Genomic DNA, 19,120 nt, shown 5'->3' on the forward strand with positions numbered 1-19,120 from the left:
GACTGCAGCAAAGAGAGGTTATGTGACTTGACAAAACCACACACAAATCATCAGCAGAGTCTCAAGGAAAACAAAGATGGGGCAAAGCAGTCAAGATCTCAACGCTTGGCTTGAAAGAAACTCACAGACTATGCTTAGGATGACTTGAACTTCTGAAAGCTACCACAACTGAAAGGCTGAAGATGTTTTACAAGAGCATTTTGGGTATGATTAATCCTTCTGAAACAACAATCTCCCACCTGTAAAAGGCCTCCAACATTCTGACATTCTCTGTCAAGCCCCAAAGTCCAGCAGGCCTTTTCAAAAGCTGTGGTTTGTACCCATTTTTTAGCAGGTTTGAGGCCTGCAATCAATACTGTGGAGGGTAAAAATCAGAACTGGCTCCTCTGCCATCATTAACTACTAGACAGTTAATCACCTTCATTTGCATGAAAAAAGCAGCCTGAGAAGGAAGTCCTATTGATGACAGGAGAATACCTCTGGAGAGCAGAGCCTCATGCCCTGGGGAAGGCTTTGGTCATTAAAAATTTACCTCAATTAACTGGGTTTTCACAGTAAGAGTTACGGCAGAACCAGTGACACATTGAGCATCTGTAGCTGCCAGCTGCATGTGTCATGCAAATCAGGGCACGTGGATGGTTAAAAAGTACTGCTGTGATTTTATCCTGAGGCCTCCTCACACTGGAAATGTTCACCTTCAGCCTGTAGAAGTTCCCTGGCTAATGAAAACAGAACTGGATCATAAGGAAAACCCCATCTCTCTTGCATGCTTTCCCAGACTGACCAAGGTCTTCTCAGTTCTTCTCCCCGTGCTGGTAACATGACCCTGCTTCTCCTCTTTATGAGTAAGTCTGCACAGTAACACGCCAGAGAACATTTATGAGGTTGTAAAAATACTTGGCATGTTGGCAAGTGCGAAGGTAAATGCAGATTCAGGTATTTAATTATACAGTCAATCATGTCTGCAATTCAGACAGCAGCTCAGATCTCACTACTTAATTGCTTTAATTTCAGATGAACAGCTTGTGTTGTCAGGAGTGGTTTGACACGCCGGAGAGCAGTCACAAACTACACGAGGAGCAAACAACAAACATTTATTCCTCTGCCCACCCACACACCTTGGGCAGCTCAAAATGCCTGAGCTGACCTTTGCTGCTCTGCTTTTCATTTCAAAAATGCAGGAGGAACAGCACAGGGCCCTATTGAAAACAGCAAAGCCAGAGAAATCTGTAGCAAGGTGGTGAACCTGGCATCTGATTTTGCAGTACAGCCAAGGCACAGGGTGAAGCAAGAACTGTAAGGAATCATTAAATGCTCTTACCTGTCCTGCAAAAAGCCCACACACACCAATAATACAGAGGATGTTGAATACAGCCGAGCCCACAATGGTTCCAACGCCTACGTCTCCTTTTGTGATAAAAACACCTGAAAAAACAAGTTCAAGGGAAGCTGTGTAAATGGGAAAGAGCTGACTTTTTTCACAGAGAATGGCAGACCCCACACCCTATTAATGAATCTAAAGGCAGGTACTAGGCAAACTGCGGGGAGCTGCTTTCTGAGGGGACCTGGATGGATTGCGTGATGGAAACCAAGCACTCCAGGCACATCCAAGTTATTAACTTCCTGGTATTGTGACCCAACATTATGGCAACACACACCACAAAGACTGCAAGCTCGTGGTAGCAGCTGGTGGGACACAAATCCACAGGAAACTGCGTCCCATAAGATACTCCCTAAGCAGTACTCTGCTCCTTTCCATATCCCCATCCCAACTGGCTTCAGTAGGGATGATGCTTCAGCAGAAGCTGGAGATGATTCAGAGCTGTCTGGCCACAGCTACTCACAAGCCAAGTGATGCCTCTCAGGATGAGTTATGGGGCTATGCTACAAGCTTTTTTCAGAGCTCTTCTGTCAAATTTAGTTAAAATTGGCCAATGAGGTTAATGGTGAGGGAGATGAACTGACAGACACATGCATCACGATGCTGCACAAAGTCCTTTCCTTAGGAAGAGAGCCTAAAAATAACATTCCATCTCCTGCTAGCTGTCAGTCTGTTTAAATTCACCTCTTGCTTTTAAGGTTCCACTGTTTATGTGGCCACATGTAAACTGGCCAGTGCAGTTTACGTATTTTTTCCAACTTCATCCTTTTCCCAGAAACACAGAAGCTCTCACCTGCCAAGTGGCATACAGCACCTGGCAGGTTACACCACAGCAGGAAAACGATCCTGATAATGATCAGGGCTTCTCTAAGTCATCTGAAGGAATCTGGTTTTATTTTCACCCTGGTACTGCACCTACCCTTAACCAAAGGACAATCCCAACTTGGTCCAGTTTAAGTTCCCAAATGATAAGGCTTTGCTTGTGCAATCAGACCTCTGCAGATCACACAGCTTTGCATGAATTAACTCGTACTCTGCATCTGGCAGCTGTGACTGAAAGACAAATGTCTCCTAGAGAGAGTATCAGAGCTAAGAACTAACTCTGTTCAGTGATGGAGATCCCCCTGTACCCCCCAGCTGCTGTCCCGATGATCCCCCTGCCAACAGAGATGTGGGCGAGTCAGACTGGAGAAACACTTCACCCTCCTAACCTGGTTAGGTAGTACGTCACTCTGTAACACTGCCTGCAGTCCCCCTTCCCCACTACTCTGGAGGCACTGAGATTTTCCCAGGTTTTGCACACTTAAGGATGGCTGAATCCCTTCATCGCACTTTCCATAAGCAGAGAGCTGCTTTGGAAATGTGATGCTCTGACCAAGCTGTTGCTGTAAGAAAGCATTTCAAATCCTCTTCTCCTCCCCACTCTGGCTTTTCCAGGGAAAAGCAGTGTTGGAAGACAAACCAGAGGGGAGGTGATGGCAGAGAACCTGCCACTGAGGACATGAGCAGTGTGCCAGAGAGGGAAATCTGGGGGAAATCCTTTCCCCTGGGCCCTGGAGCTGGCATGGCAGACGAGGCAGGAAAGCGGACAGGAGAGAATAATGCTGTAGGTGAAGCCTGGCTAGTGGGCAGCTATGGTAAAGTGCCCACTGCTCCTGGCTGGGCAGGGTCACATCCCATCCAGGTCCTGCTGTGAGATAACAGTACTCCCAGAGTCACTTCACCTGGCGAGGACACCCCACAGTCAGTGCCATGTGTGCCCAGACAGGGTTATAACAAACCTTGCATGCACACAGCAATCCCATTTCAGCTCTGAAAACAGCCAGGGAAATGTGCAGGTTTTGGGAAGCAGCAGCATGCTCCTTACCTATGACAGATGTGAACAGCTCAGGAGCAGAGCTTCCTGCTGCCATGAAAGTTGCCCCAGCCACATCTTCACTGAGATGCAAGCGCTGCAGAGAAACACAGAGTCACTGATTACCACAGGGAGCAGCTGAAGGAATTCCATTCCCAACAGTTAACCCGCCTGCTGAGAGGCAGGTACCTGAAAAGTTTTGTGTAAACAAAGGTTAAGTACAGGGGAAAAGCCACCAGAGGCACTGGCTACTGAAGTGAGCATCACCTGGCAGAGAGAGCTGGTTATGCCAGTGACACTTTCAGAGAGGAGGAAAAGGTCACCACTCCAGCCAACAGGGAAGGCAGCTTCACCACTCATGGGTCTGTCTACTCCACAACCCAAGCAATACACACCTTATCTTTCCCACTTCCACCTGTAAAGGGCAGGGCCAGGGCTCAGGCTTCATTCACCTCCAGCCACCTTCCCTGGTACAAGTTATGCCTTGCTTCACCCTCTCCTTACCCCCTTCTCTGTGTGACTACATCACTTACCTCCTGTACCTGTCCCTCAGCAGCACCCACGGACTGTCTAAAACCAGAGGCTTCTGGAAGGGAAAGGACCCACTGTTCTACGAAAACTTCATCAGCATATGCTGCTTCCAAAGATTTCCTTGGTTAATTACACCCTCTGTGTTGTCTGCACTCCCACTGTTCCATCTGCACCAGCTCCCATGGACCCAGCACCCACCTGCATCTGCTCAGCAGATGCCACAAGGCACTGAAGAAGAGCAACAACCAGCTCCTGCCATACGGCCACCACCTTGAGCTGTTACTACACCAGCAGCTGCCACTGTGGGAGCACAGGAAAGGCAGCCAGGAGCATGGGGAAAGCAGCTCTGGGTTGTGGGAAGTGTCCCTGGCAGAGCTGGCTTTTGAGGCAGCCCCCCAGCCTGGCAGGACACAGGAAACCTCCCTCTGCCCCCATTCCCCTGCAGCACTGCAGGGCTCCTCTACTCTTTCCTCCTTGGCCAAGTACCTTTTCACAGAGACAAGAGAGCAGAAATCCTCACAGCAGCCTTTTCTGAAGATTCCACAGCAGGTATTCCTCACCCCTAAGGGAGGGTAACTCTATCCACTGCCTATAAGTAACAACCCCTTCTACATAAGTTATGGGGATAAGGGAAAAGGACAGGAGGTGCCCTCGCCAGGAGTGCCTTCAAAGCAGAAGACCACAGCAATGCTGGAGTGCTAATAAAGCTTGTGGAACCTGACAAAAAACAGATGTATGGAAAACAATTTTAAACAGGATGAAAACTATCATGAAAGAAGTTCACAGGACCAGAAGCAGATCCTCAAAGGCCAGGTTCTTCTGCAGGATGCTCTATGAAACTATGAAGACATCCATACTACAACAGCTGCTGGAACTCATGGTGCCTCTTGAAAGCAGAGCCACCAGCCAAGGTGGAACAGCCACCAGTCAGCTGTGCTGACTTCAGTGGGGAGGTGGTTTGCTCTTGGGCATATTGACAGTGCCCCAAAATACAAGCCTGTCCTAGACACTGTTCACTCAGCCAGCTTGTAGAGCCACATTTCCCAGTCAGGTTCACTTGCCTGAGAGAGAAGAGGTCAAAGAACTCAGTGTGTCTACACCCCCCAGCATCTCCTATCCCCATGTCCACACCAATGTTCCCTCTCCTGAACCTTGCCATGGGGTTCCCAAGATTCAGCCCCAGAGGGTGCAGCAACTCTGCAGGACAGAAGCTCCTGCCTTATGTTGTTACCTTTCAGTTACCTCTATACTTGAGCACCACAAAGTGGAATTTCCTGGGGGCTTTTCTCTTTGATGATGCAAAAAAGGCCCGCAGAGCAGGGTGCTGAACTTTAACTATCAGGTTAGTTTAGAGACAGCCTCCATCAGGGCTGTCAGCACAAATCACTTGCCCTGTCAGCTTCCACACCTCTCCCAGGGCCAGCACAGCCCACGCCCTGACGGGTGACACTTGCTCCCAGGCACATGGACAGGTGTCTTCTACAAATGGCACAGACCTCTCGGTGCCAAGACCAGCCATGTTCTCCCCTCAGAGAGATTTCACTGCCTGGAACTGACAGCAGATACGGCTAGGAGTCGTTTTGGGCACATGGTCTGTGTTCGCTCTGTGGCTGTCCGAGCTGATTTAGGTAAAATTGTACTCCTTGTCTTCTAAAATTTAGGCATCCTGACCTTACCAAAGAGGAACAGAGTCCCTTGTAATTGCTGGAAGCATTCACAAGCTTCTTTACAGCTGACCTAGCTGTCCCTACTGCTTCACAACTTACACCCACACAACACAAGGTCTGACAGTCATGACTGTGAGGGCAGGGTACAAGATCCACAGTTTCTACTGGGGTAAATCACCAGAGGCTTTAATTTCTGCCAGCTAAAGCTAGGGCCTGGTGTTCCTGCAGAGACATCTGCAAAGACACACAAACAAGAGGCAGCAGCAACCACCCCAGTGTGAATGCCAGGAGCACCTGGAGAGCCTGTCCTGCGAGGAAGAACACAGAGCTGAGTCAACGCGCACACGTCACGCTGAGCAACAAGACAAGCGGCACGGGCAGCACTGCAGGACAGCAGCAAATACACCATCACCACACCCCAAGGCTCTCCAGAAGTGCTGTGAAAGCAGCACCAGAGGAAGGAGCATCCAACACTCACCTCACAGATCTTTTCCAGCGAAGGGACAAAGAAGTCATCGCAGACGATTGCCAACGCATAGAACATGTACACAGCCTGCAAGGGAGAAGAGAAAAGGCTGAGTCTGGAGACTGTCACACAGAACTGAACAGCAGCATCCCAACCCATCCCAGAGTTGATTTGGTACAGGCTTCTCAAGAAAATAAAATGCTCTTGCAAGAAGAATTCATCGAGGTGTCTGGGATTTAATTGAAAGATCATGGAGCATTTATCTGAAAGTTCTTATAAACTATCAAAAGCTGCCAACATTTTATCTTCACCATAAAGGCTGTATTTTTTGGGTTTTGCCTTTTTTTTTAATTCTCTGGACATTGCTAAGCCACACTGACATATTTCTGCCTTCCTTTTTTTCCCCATTGGGTAGTGCAAGGCTTTTTTATCACTGTGTTCTGTGAAAATCTAAACCCTGGAGGAGTAATTTCTGAAATCTAGTGTTCTGAAAAAGGGAAGAGGAGCTTGGTTTCTGGACTGAAGTGCCCTGCCATGTCACCTGGGTCCCAGAGGTAAATCTTGCTGAACTTCACATAGGAACAAATAAAACCAAGGGGGAACACAGGACTCTAAATGACACTGGGCCAATCAGTTCTTTAACTTCATGCAAGAAGCATTTCATCCGGGTTTCTGTACTATTAAACAGAAAGTGCTGGGGCTTTGCTTGTTGTTGATGTCCTGCAGAAGCTCAGACAACATGAGGAGACCAAAGTAGTTTTTTCTGGAGAGAAGGAAGGAATAAAAATGGCCTCTAGTTTTGTTTTATTTTTCCTTCTTGTTTTGATTTTCCAGGAACATGTTTAAATCCCCCAGCCCCATCAAAAACACAGATTCTCATTTTCCAGAATTGCAACTTTGCTGCAAAAAAAACCCAGTAATTACTGTACATCTCAGCCCATGAAACATTTGAATTACTTCTGAGCTCAAAAAGTTATTTCTTTCAGGATTAGAGATGGGAATTTCATCATAACAAATTATTTTGGCACAATCCTGACACAATAGGTGCTAGAATGTCACTTGCATAGTTTCTGTGCTTCTTTGTCCCTCGTCATAAACATGAGTATGTGTAACTTAGGCTTTTTGAAAATCTTACATTGCAAAACAGCCCTGAGGAGCACAAGAGTAAGGAAAATTCCAGGTCTCCAGCTCTGTTGGGTGCAGCAAAGAACCTGATCTTGCAAAGGGAGCACCAGCTGCTGACACAATACCAACTGTATCAACATAGATAAATGAATATAGGAACAAGGATCAGAAAGGGCTCCAGAGAGTGATGCAGCCAAATTCCATTGAAATACAACGGAGAGCGAGTGGGTGCCTAACTTCAGCCTAGATTTTTGATCTGCTAATCATATTAATCTGCAGTGAGTCATGCCCTCACTGCCCTGTCCAAACACAAAGTAATGCCTCTCAAGAACACTAATCTGTCCATCAGCATCATTCCTGTAAAGTGACCATGTCCCCTCCATTTGATACCGTCCATGCCCACAGAGCACAGGGCTCCACGTGGCTGCTGGGCTTCCTGCACCTTCCAGGGGCAGGCAAGGGAATGAGGGCCAAGGGGAGGCAGCCACCACAGCATCCTGCGCCCCAGAGCCCTGCAGCTCACCCCAGATGCCCCCACACCTGCACTGCATTGGAGGTGTCCACAGACGATGCCAAGCTCCACAGGGCTCACAGAGGCACCAGGGGCAAGGCACCCACCAGTTCTTCAGTTTAAACAATTCCTTCTCTGGATTTTTAGATGCACATTCCAAGGATCCCAGGGGACGGCTTGTGTCGCTTCCAGTGCGCACAAGACTGCCAAAGCATCTCCACGTCCCAGCACTAAAGTGGAATCTCATGGAGTCCAGGTTTTGAGAGGGCACAACAGCCACCTTCAAGGGTGACAAGGGAATTTGCTTTTGTCTGCCCATGCTTTCTCATTAGTAGGATCAGGTACGAGACAAAAGGCAAAAAGGGCACTGAGATGAGTGAGGAACAGAACAATAAATGTGAAGGAACTGCCCCCCCAGGCTCTTGCTCATCCCCCCAGGAGTGGGGACCAGCCCCCTGCTGCAGGAGTTGGAAGCACAAAGCCAAACCTGCTGCACTCCTCGGGATGGGTGCCAGCACCGGGCTGACAGCACTGACCAGCCTGAGCCCACGGGACCTGTACACTCCAATATTTCCTTTAATGAGCTCACTGCTGTCACAAATCTGGTTTTGGCTCTGAGTCTTCCCTAAGTTCATTCAAGTGGCTTGGGTGCAATAAAGTGTAAAGTGTCAGAATCGAAGGAGTATCTGGCTAAACACCAGCCTTGTTCACAGAGCAAATCACTGGAAGCTACCCATGATCAGTGAACACATGAGGACAGTAAGTGTTACTGCCTTGGAAGTTCTTCGGGCTTTTTGGTGGGGCTTGTTTGTTTGCTTTTTAAACAAACAAAACAAAGCAATGTTTAGAGTTTGGGCCAGCAGGAACACTAGAAGGAGGGGGCTTTTTTTATGCAAGAGGGAGGAAGGCGGGAGCATCAGGGAGGCTAGTCTGCATGGCATGTCCCGTGAGGACAGAGCTAACAGCACAGCTGAGACACTCAGCATGATGAGGTGGTATCATCTTCCACCTAAATCGTCCTGAGATTCCACCAAGGAGTCACATGGATTTTTCCTTCAGCACATGGCCCCCTGTCTGGCAGCACAGGAGCAGCAGCTCTGGAAAGGAGCAGGGCAGCACAGACTGAAGGATGCTCCACCTGAAAGTGCCACTGGGAATTAAGGAAGTGGTTGGGGGACACGGAGTATGGCCTGTGCAATGGCAGCAGAGTGGAGGACTCAACACACAAAATAAGGCTCAGCTCCAGCTTCACTCAGTTCTAAGTGATGACATGGGAGTCTTTAGGCAGGCAACGCACTTTAAAAAACACATTAACTCCTCCTCCCCCAAAGGACATTAAAAAATTAGGAAAATGCAATGGCCCTGCATAAAAGGATTATAAATGCCAGATTAAGTACCACATTAGGACTGATTTTAAAATGACAATTGTAACAAAGATGCAATCTCTGCATCAAAGGTGATTAAATTTCTTACTCAAAATACCTGTTCCACTGCACAGGACAGAAATGGTCATTCTTCATGTTTGTCCAGCAGCCCTTTGAGCTTCCCATGACAGGCTTCACACTCGAACTCCAATGCGCTTCACTGAGCGAAAGGAGCTTTTCACAAGAGAGCAGAACGCCGTAGAAGCAGCAATCCCTACAGCCCTGCCTTCTTCCCAGGGGGCTGTGAGAGGCTGAGGTTGTTGCTGGCAGCAAAGCAGGGGTGGGGTGCCTGCTGCTGCCCCACAGACCCTGCCCCAGGGGGCAGGACTAGCAAGGGGCCACCCCTGAAACCACCTTAACCAAGCACAGGGCTTTTCTCAACTCTGACTGCATCACAAACCTGTCAGAACCCAGGAAATTCCTCTGGCTGCCCTGGAGGGCTCAAGCCCCTGCCCAGGGGCCTCAGAGACCTTGGCACAGAGCCCAAGACCCCTGTGCCCTTGATTTAGCCCTGCAGCAACCTTTATATGAAGAATTACAAGTCGAAAGTGTTTAAGTAGAATAATAGTTTGTCATGGGGTGAAAAATAGATTTTTTTGGGGGTTCTTAGAATGGGGGCTCGGGGTCCCAAAAATGGAGGAATTTGTGCATGCCCTGTCCTTCTTTCTTCTTCCTAGCCTCCACCTTCTGGGTGATGTTGGCATTTTTAGATTGGTTTAGAGTAGAAGCTCACTGTCTGACATAGGTGATAGGTATTGGGAAGTTATGGTAAATAATGTACACGTAGTTTTTAGTATAAAGAGATAACACCGCCCCAAGGCAGTCAGTGTGCCTCTGTCTGACCTGCTGAACGGACATCAGCAGGCCAGAGAAAGAATTTTATAGATAAGATACAATAAACAACCTTGAGAACAAGAATAGAAGAGTTCTGACTCCTTCTTTGACTGCTGGGCTGGAAAAAGAGACTTTCTAACACATCTCAGGGTCAGTCTGACCAGCAGAGATTCCGAGAGGAACCCACCTAAAATTCCATTGCCGGAGGGAAATTAAAAAACCCAACCAAAGCAGGGCCTGGGCTGACTCCAGCCAGCAGCTGGTGTACCATGACGTGCCCAGCAGTGCTCCCACAGGTGGCCAGGGCACGGGAGAAATGAACCCCCTAAGGAGACAGCCCTGTGCTGCAGCAATGAGATGTGTCTGGGCACTGACCCGATGCAGGAATAGACAGAGACAGGACCCGTCCAGGGCGACCTACATTTCCCAGCCCCTACAGGAGGGAGGCAGGGGCCTGCCAGAGCCCTGTTCCCATGGCTACGGGAAGCAGTGGCAAGCCAGGAGCAGGAGGGATGGCTGAGCACAGACACTGCTCCTCTGCCCTGCTCAGGGGGGAGGGCCCAGCTCTGACCATGCACAGGCTCCTCACCCTGGCAAGCCAACATATCCTGGCACTGCGCTCCAGATCTGCTGGAGGAGGCTGGGAAAAGAGGAAGCAACACTGTGCTGTCAAAAACACCAGGGTAATGCAGAGACCCAAACGCCCCCTTCTCAGCTGCCAGCCAAAACCTTGGGAATTTCTCAGCAAAGCCATTTCCCTCCTGTCTCGAGGGCGTAACTGGTGCCAGCACCCCTGAGCATGGCAGGGCTGAAGATCCACAAGGGAGGTCAGCTGGAACAAAATGAAAGCCAGGAAAAGACTAAGAGAGCACCTACACAGCCTTCCAGTACCCAAAGGGACTGCAGGAGAGCTGGAGAGGGACTTTGACAAGGGCTTGGAGTGACAGGACAAGAGGGAATGGCTTCATGCTGACAGAGGGCAGGGTAGATTGGGTATTGGGAAGAAATTCTTCCCTGTGAGGGTGCTGAGGCCCTGGCACAGGTTGCCCAGAGAAGCTGTGGCTGCCCCTGGACCCCTGGAAGTGTTCCAAGGCCAGGCTGGACAAAGCTTGGAGTAAGCTGGGATAGTGGAAGGTGTCCCAGCCCATAGCAGGGGAGCTGGAACTGGATAATGTCTAAGGTTCCCTCCAGTCCAACCCACTCTGTGAGTCTCCAAACAGTAATGTTAAGATTGCAAAAAGAAGCCCTTGGGTGCTGGGGAGCTCCCAGGCTGCAGGAACAGCACCAGACTGAAAATCCAGACCCTGGCCCCTCCAAACTGAACATCCCAAGCCAGTGACTTAGTGGGGAGTTACTCAGCAGCTCAGCCTCTTCTCAGAGGGGACACAGAAATAATGAATGGCAGTGAAGCAGTCAGCTGCTGAGCTCTGAAAAAGTAACCAAGAGAAATTAAACACCATGACTCCAACCTGTAATATGCCCTCAGTGGCCCACTTCTCCTTCAAACCAAAGTATTTTCAGTTCAGACCTAAAACTATTGCTGACCTGCCCAGTTTTTCATGGATTTTTCAGGTGTTTAGGGATTAACTTTCATCTTTGCAAAGCATCAGATCATGTTTAGTATTTCACAGAGCCCCACTGTGAAGATTTTCTGGGGTCTTTTTTCCCTTTTTATTAAGCAATTGGGAGAAGACGCCCTGGGAAGCCTCCTGCTCTTCCCCAAGGTCCCAGTAACAGCTTTTGTCCCATTCCTCTGGCTTCTGGTAAACCAGCCTTGCCTTGCTGTCTTTCAGAATTAAACATGAAAGTACAGGCAAAGGGGCAGAGAACAACATTTTCACTGAAATGAATACAAATTGTTTAAGGGAAGGTCACTAACATGAGCAGCACAGTGATGACCTCTAATCACCACTGCATTGCTCTCCCTGCCATTACAGGGCCTCTTCTCCAGTCCAGTTTCCTCAAACCTATGAAGAAACCTCAGTGGAGGCAAAAAAACTCTGGGTCTGTATCCTCTTTCCCCCCAAAAAGTGCATTTCTGCTTCTGCTCTGATTTCATCACATGTCTGCTAACTGTAATTCACTGTAATTTAAATTAATAATTTCTGGGAGGTAAAAAACAGAACTGGGGGTTCATTACCCCAGTACAAAGAAGCACCCCTTCCAACCCAGACCGGAGGCAGGTTGCTAAATGCCAACAGTTTTCTGTTTTCTCTTTTTTTTTTCTTTGACAAGAGGTTGTCTCCAGCCATCCCAGTACTAGAGAGGCTGAATCCAGCCAGGTTCTGCACCTCAGGGACCACAAGACAAAGAGTGGTCAGTAAATTTTCCTAAGTCCACCAAACTGCTACAGAGAACAATGGAGCACCCAGGGAACAATGGACCAAGGGAGCTGCCTTGCTGCTTGCTAGCAGGGAAAAAATTGAGTACATTTCTGCTGGGACAGTGGATGCTTTTCTACTTCTCATTAAAAACAGATTTTTCTTTTTATTCTGAACTAGACAGTTCAGTCCTCCAGACTCCATTTTGGTACATGTTAAAGGCACACTCACAACTGAATTCATATATGAATTTTTAGGAGTATTCTTGTCGGTGATATAAAATCCAGCTCAGGTCCAGTGCTCAGTTTCCAAAATGTTTCAAAGCTCAATGTTCCCATGGAAACTTGAGATTCTTGAACTTGCCAGGCACGGTCAATAGCAACGTTACTCAACAAATTTCTGCAGCTATTTAGCCAAAATAAAATCCTTACACAGAGGGCTCACATTAAAATACACAATACAATCTAATTTATACGCAAAAAGAAATCATGAATCACTTCTCACAGCTAATGGTGACTGCTCATTTAAGCTGACTAAAAATTGTTAAAAGCTTCTAAACATTCATTAGGAGGAGCAGGTATTTTCTTGGCTGCTTAAGAATGCCTCTAATGTAATTCAAAGAGCTGATGAAGCAAACTTTCCAATCCACGTAATGCCATGGATATTTCCATGTCAATTATTCTATCCCATAAACTTCAGAGTGTTCCAGAGTTACTTCTTGCAGAACTCTCGTATCTTTTAGCTCTCTGACATTTAGTTTTCATCTAAAAGATGCCAAACTGTCCCATTTTCAGAGACAACTTTCTCTTTCCTAAGGCCTGACATTCTGACAGTGCCTACAGAGAAAATGAAAACGGGAAGCCAGTTTAAACCATCCTTCCATTATTGACTCCTTTTCATCAGAAGATCCCAAGAACAAAAAAACATCACGTCCCTGACTTCACAGTCCATACAGGAGATGAAAATGCACCAAAGAGAAAATAACTTCAATCAGAGCTCTTGAGCACATGGGGCCCTGTCCGTGCCAGCAGGAGAAGAAAGGCAAAGTCACAACACTTACACACAGGACGTGCAGGACAACAGCTCCATGTCTCCTGTCCTCGTTGGTGAAGATGTCATTGGGGAATTCATGGAGAGCTGCAAAAAGCAGGGAGGGGGGAAAGAAAGCTCAGATGTTTAATCAGCTCCTCACGCCCACCCCACGAGCTGCTCAGTAACGCAGCAAGAGGCTGCCCAACCCAGCCTTGCAGGCTCTGCCTCACCTCCCTGTGGCTCAGCTTACCTTGTCCTCAGGCATCACCATCCCCAAAAGTTTACTGTGCCACTTCCTCCTGCAGCCAGCACCACCCTGTGACCCACAGATGCCCCCCTAGAGCACAGCACGGCTCCTTCCTTGAGGGAAGCACTCAGAGCTGCCCAGAGCAGGTGCAGTATCTCCTGGAGGGGTTGGCAGCTCTCTTCCCACTGCCCAACAATCCACAGAACCATGGAGAGGAGCACATCGAGCACTTCACAGCCTTTGCTGCAAATGCACTGTTTCAAGTCACTGAGAGACAAATTCCCTCCATTTGCTCAAATGCCTTATTACTGCTCTGGATGTTAATTGGATTATAAAGCTCTTAAGAACAGCCTGCCAATTAGGCTGCAGGAATGGCTTTGGGTTATAAATCAAAAAGCCAGTGTGAAGATGATGCTCTAGCATTCAAGTGCTTCTCAGTAATTCCAGATTTTGAAACAACAGCTTTCTTCTAATGGTCAGTTCTTCATATTCAGCCATCAGCTGGAAAAAATCAAACTGCCTTTCACATCTTTAGCATTAATAAAGCTCCAGCAATAGGGACTTAATTAGCAATTGCACAGAAGATTAAATGGAAAAACAATCCGGCTCACTCTCCTGGTTTTGCTGCCTCTGAAGCAATAACTGAGCAAAAGGCAGCTGCATTTTAATTTTGCTCCTCATGCAAGCAACAGCTCTACCCAGGCACTGCACCAGAGAGGAAAACACTTTTTACATACAGTCTTTTACGCAAAGGCTCAGGTTATTACTGTTAATTGTATTCCCATGGATTGGAAAACTCTATAAGGAGTCCTAACAAACTGGCAGAAGCATCTTTAAAATGCCCATAACGGAGGAACACAGAACCAGCAATGCCTGTGACTTTGCACCACCAGTCAGAACTCACCCACCAGGAGCTGTGACTACTTCCTTCCAAGGCAGAGCTGGTCCTGCCAGGCTGCCTTTTCCCTCCCACCCCAGCACATCTGCTGTGTTAGAGCTGCCAGAGGTTGCCAGAAACACCCTGAGATGGGCAGCCTAAGGAAGTCATCAGGGAGGTACCAGCACAAGGACAGGAGTGAGGAAAACCCCAACAAGGCACACTATGGAAGCTGAGAGACAACAAAGGTACATCAGATGGGAAGGGTTCATCCTTCCTGAGCAAAACATCATTATGTCAAAATCCAATGTTTTCCTCAAAGCTTTAAGAAACATTCCTGACCATTCCCCATTCCACAAGCGAAGGAAACAAGAGAGGTCTGCCTGCAGCAATATGCAAAATGGTTTGCCAAAACACGTGTGTGTGCTTCCCCTCCTCCTGCAGCTGCCTCTGAGACTGCACATTCATTACAGACAGATGATAAAAATACAGTCCCTTTATCAAGAGTCTCTGGGAGGTTCAAGGAGCCTGAAGTGCACCTAAGGTAGAGGCATATGGGGAAAAAACAGTACAAAAATAGCACAAGCTGTCTTTAGTGTAGTGGCTGGGAATCCTAGCCCTCCTTCCTGTGCACAGCAGAAATGCCTGGTGCTCCCTCAGGCTCAGGTTCCCACCCCACACTGGCAGGAAATGCACCTGCTTTTCAGAGAAAATCCAAAATGTCCATCAGCACATCCTCCACAACATCATCTGAACACAAATGCATTTAGTGGGTTACACTGGGAAACATGCAATTATAAACTAATGTATGCAAATTTGAAATCTGCTGCATTTTTATTAGCTGCATCAGGTGCAGATGAGTACAGATAAGAGGAGAGCTTTGCAAAACACAGGAGCTCCTTTCTAAGAAGAAATAAAGGGTGCTGCTGGAACACCACTCCAACAACAGCTGCCCTATTTAGTGGATTATAAAAGCTCAGACAGTTTGTTATTTCACTAAAAGAGTCCCCAGCCTTTGTCAGAAAATAGGTGCAGATTTTGCCAGGTTTATTTTGATTGCACAGAAAAAACCCCAATCACCCTGCCAATGAACCTAAACTCAACAAATAAAAGACTTCTGCCTAATAATCCACTCTGGTCCTGCAGACTTGGCAGGTATCAGCCTGGAGCAGGATCTTCACAGGGCTTAGCACCTCCCCAGTTACCTCCTGCATTGTGGGCATTAGGCACAATTCCCAGTGCATTTTCCAGGGGGTTCCAGCCCCTGGACATACACAACTCAGTCTCAGTTTTCAGTTCCTGAGGGTCACATTCCCAGAAAACTGAGGGCTGACAACTGCAGCTCAGCACAACACTCCTTCCAGGGGTGCAGTTCTACCTTGCACTGGGGCAACTTGTAGAACTATGGATGATTATAAGGATTATTCACATTTAGAAGCAACTGGAATTGGATAGCCATTAGCAAGGTATGGATTGGCCTTGGAAAGGGAGCAGGAACAGATGAGCTGTAGGTGTGAGAAGCTGTGCTCTTTTACACTTGACTCCAGGTGTTCTGACAGGTAGTGGCTGCTGTGCAGCACAGGGAGCCCACACCTTTTGGAGACACCATCAAAATGGTATGGCCAGATTCAGAGGAAAAGTCTGGAGCCACACCCACCAAGAGAAAATTATTTTAAAAATAATACAATGAGCTGGAATTAGTTCTTGTCCTGTTATTCTCAGTTAGTGTGCAATTCTGTAAAACTGGAACCCTGTTCAGCCCAGGTTCTGCTCTGGCTGGCACACACAAACCTGTCTCTGCCCTGGCCAGATGTGCAGGGAAGGTGCTGCTGTACCACTCCTTGGGGGTGGCACTTTTCACAGCCCTCTTCCCAGCTCCTCCTTTCCATCTCACATTTCATGTTCCCACCTCTCCAAAAGGATTACTTTTCAAAAAAATCCAGCACTGATCAATGGTTCTAAATGCTGCAACATCCACTTCTTTTTTTAAGAAGTCTTTCTATTGCTAGCCAGTGTTTCTACTCTGGGCACAAGAAAACCCTTGGGAAATCTCCCACATCTTTAAGAGATGAAAGATGTTCAGCCTGGCCCATGAGTTACCAGCACTGAAAATTCACAAATTTACAGCCTTGGGACAGTCACCCAAGAGAGGTGGCAGCAAGAGGCAGAGTGGTGGGAGCACCCCTGCTGGAGCTACCTGGCTGGCCAGGTACCTGGTTCACAGGGATGAGCCAGACACTGCAGGTGTGGTGTGAACAGAATGGGAGAGGTCTGTGTTTCTGTTGAGTAAGTTATGTATGGGCTGGGGGAAGAAAGGAGGGAGGAGATGGAGGAATGTGAGATGGTGAACCCTGTGCACCACGGGGAATTCAGAACTGGCAGCTCATTTGCATGGGAAGTGAGAACAAACATTACTCCCTGCTACTCTGGAGGAAGCACTGGAGAGAAATCACAGCCTGCACACAGCTGCCAGAGCAGCTCCTGGGGCCCTCCACCCACGGAGCAGCCAGCATTGCAGCTCCTGGGAAACTCCACTGCTGCCTCACAGCACCAATTCCAGGAAGGGCAGCCCTGGCCAGGCTTGTGGGATTGGGCTGCAGGGGTGTTTTACCTGGGTGCAAACATGCACACAGCCACAGCACGCACGGTTCTGTGGGTGTCCCCAGCAGGCGAGCAGCTCATCATTCCTTACACATCTGAAATTCTCCAGAATTTCAAATGTCCAGAACTGTGCAGAAATTGCAAAATGCATTGAAGAAGCACATGAAGCCCTGCACACTCCCCACTGTGTGGTCCCCCTATTTCTCTATACTCTCCTGGCTGTGTGCTGGGTGACATTGTGCCCCCAGACTCAAGTCCTGCTCCATCATGGGGCTCTTTCCCTATGCCAGCTGCACACACACTCTCCTGATGCTTTCCTCTGCTGCAGGGAGTACAGCCTTGAAGGAACAAACCCCTAAACATAAGCAGAGCCCTTGTGAAGTCAAAAAGGTTCTGCCTTGGCTTCAGTGCAAAGGAGTTCCTTGCAAGGTCAGAGGTGCATCAAGATCCAAGGACAACAAGCACATATATCTCAGCAAAAACGGGGGAGAAATCAGAAATAATAAATAATATGCAACAGCATATGGTTCAGAGAGAGTGTAAGTCAAATAACAGCAGCAAGTGACCTTTAAAGAGAAGGTTATGCTTTCCTTTGTTCAGTACAAGAACTAATTTCTGTCACAGCAAGAATCTGGCAATTGTTTCCCAGGACCTTTAAACCTTTATATTCCTGTGTTTCACTTGACCATGCTATAGTTAAGCTCTTATATATATATGTTTAAACTGTCAGAGGGCACAGGGGTAGATTGGATACCAGGAAGAAATTCTTCCCTGTGAGGGGGGCCAGCCCTGGAACAGGCTGCCCAGAGAAGCTGTGGCTGCCCCTGGATCCCTGCAAGTGTCCAAGGCCAGGTTAAATGGAGCTTGGAGCACTCTGGGATAGTGCCAAGTGTCCCTGTCCATGGCAGGGGGTGCCACTGTGTGGGTTTGAAAGTCCCTTCCAACCTTCCTGGGATTCTGTGGTAGATTTTGCTCTTCTCTGGGCCCCCATACCCCATCCTGAGCAGCAACTGCTCCCTGTGAGAGGCAGCACAGGGAGCTATCTGCAGAAGTGCCAGTGGTGCAGCTTTCACAGACCTGAGCACAGTTGGTGCTGGATGAAGATGTTACCCTTGACAAACACAACGCTTCTGCAAAGGGATCCATCATCAGGCACACACTCTGGTCAGAAATAGCTGGTACAAGGAAGGCTCTTAGCAAAACCAAACAAGAGGAACAAAAACCAAGCAAGAAAAGAACAAATCCCTGGCTGGCTCCTGTCCTCACACGAACTGCCAGAAATTCCTAATAATTTACTGGCCTAATTACAGCTATTCTGGACTTCCCAGACTTCTTTTGATTTGGAACGGAATACAGCCCCTCTTTCATTCGCTTTATTTTGGGTAACCAATATTTATATTGTGTTCATATCCATGGGCAGGCTAACCAAAAAAGGCAACTTTACAAGAAGCATTTCTATAAAGCCACCTGGAAAGGATGAGATGCTGCTGTCACCTCTCTTCTTCTCTTGGGGGGGGTTGGGGGAGGGACTTTTTAATTCTCAGCATCCCAAGTACTGGATGCAGAGATGCCATGAGCTCAAAGGAGGGAAGCAAATTCCCCTGGGAATATAGGGGTGCCCTTCTGCAAAGAATCAAACTTTTGGATTTTGCCAGAAACTGCCCTGCTGCCAAAGCAGCCCCTGCTCCAGGGTACCCTGGCCCTCCCAGCCTGGAGGCTGCCATGGGCTCTGCCTTCCACAAGCCATCAGGGCAGGGATTTACTGCCTGCAACTGAATTTCAAAATTTGAACTGTCCAGGCTCATCTGTGGAGCAGCTCTAATATGCTTTAAGCTCCATTGAATGCATAAATGCTTAAAGCTATTACAATCTCTGCTCTTTTACATTAGGCATCCCATTAACTATTTTCTTACTTTGATATAATCAGTGTTTACCATTATTTGGAGATTAGTTCTGGATAATGAGGACACATGGCCTGTCTCCTCCAGAGGCCCAGAGTTGGTTGTAAAGGCAGGGCAGCCCTGCCATGACAGGAAGCCCCTGTCCTGACACCCTGGGGAGCACAGGACAGGGCCCAGAGTATTTTAGCATTTTCCATTTAAGCTTAGATGACACCCAGAAGATCTGGTCCCTTCCCCTCTCAGCCACCACAGAAGCAATTTTCCTTTCCCATTTCCATCCCAACACAAGGTGCCTTAAAGTGCTCAGGCACTTAAATCTTATGAAAATTATATTTAGCAAATCAGAG

General features: G+C 48.0%; 1 protein-coding gene across 1 annotated transcript in view; it reads right to left on the minus strand.

Annotated features, from left to right (window-relative positions):
• SLC24A3 (solute carrier family 24 member 3) overlaps positions 1-19,120 on the minus strand; it is a gene marked incomplete at both ends in the record, with an annotated part of 99,422 nt that overhangs the window by 32,019 nt on the left and 48,283 nt on the right. The window contains 4 exons of the mRNA XM_084202951.1: positions 1,322-1,425; positions 3,249-3,333; positions 5,913-5,987; positions 13,176-13,252. Of these exons, the coding sequence (XP_084059077.1) occupies positions 1,322-1,425; positions 3,249-3,333; positions 5,913-5,987; positions 13,176-13,252 (341 nt within the window). The remainder of the gene's footprint in view (positions 1-1,321; positions 1,426-3,248; positions 3,334-5,912; positions 5,988-13,175; positions 13,253-19,120) is intronic.

The sequence above is a fragment of the Fringilla coelebs genome, assembly GCF_963513975.1.
Source record: "Fringilla coelebs genome assembly, chromosome: 3".
Classification (NCBI taxonomy): domain Eukaryota; kingdom Metazoa; phylum Chordata; class Aves; order Passeriformes; family Fringillidae; genus Fringilla; species Fringilla coelebs.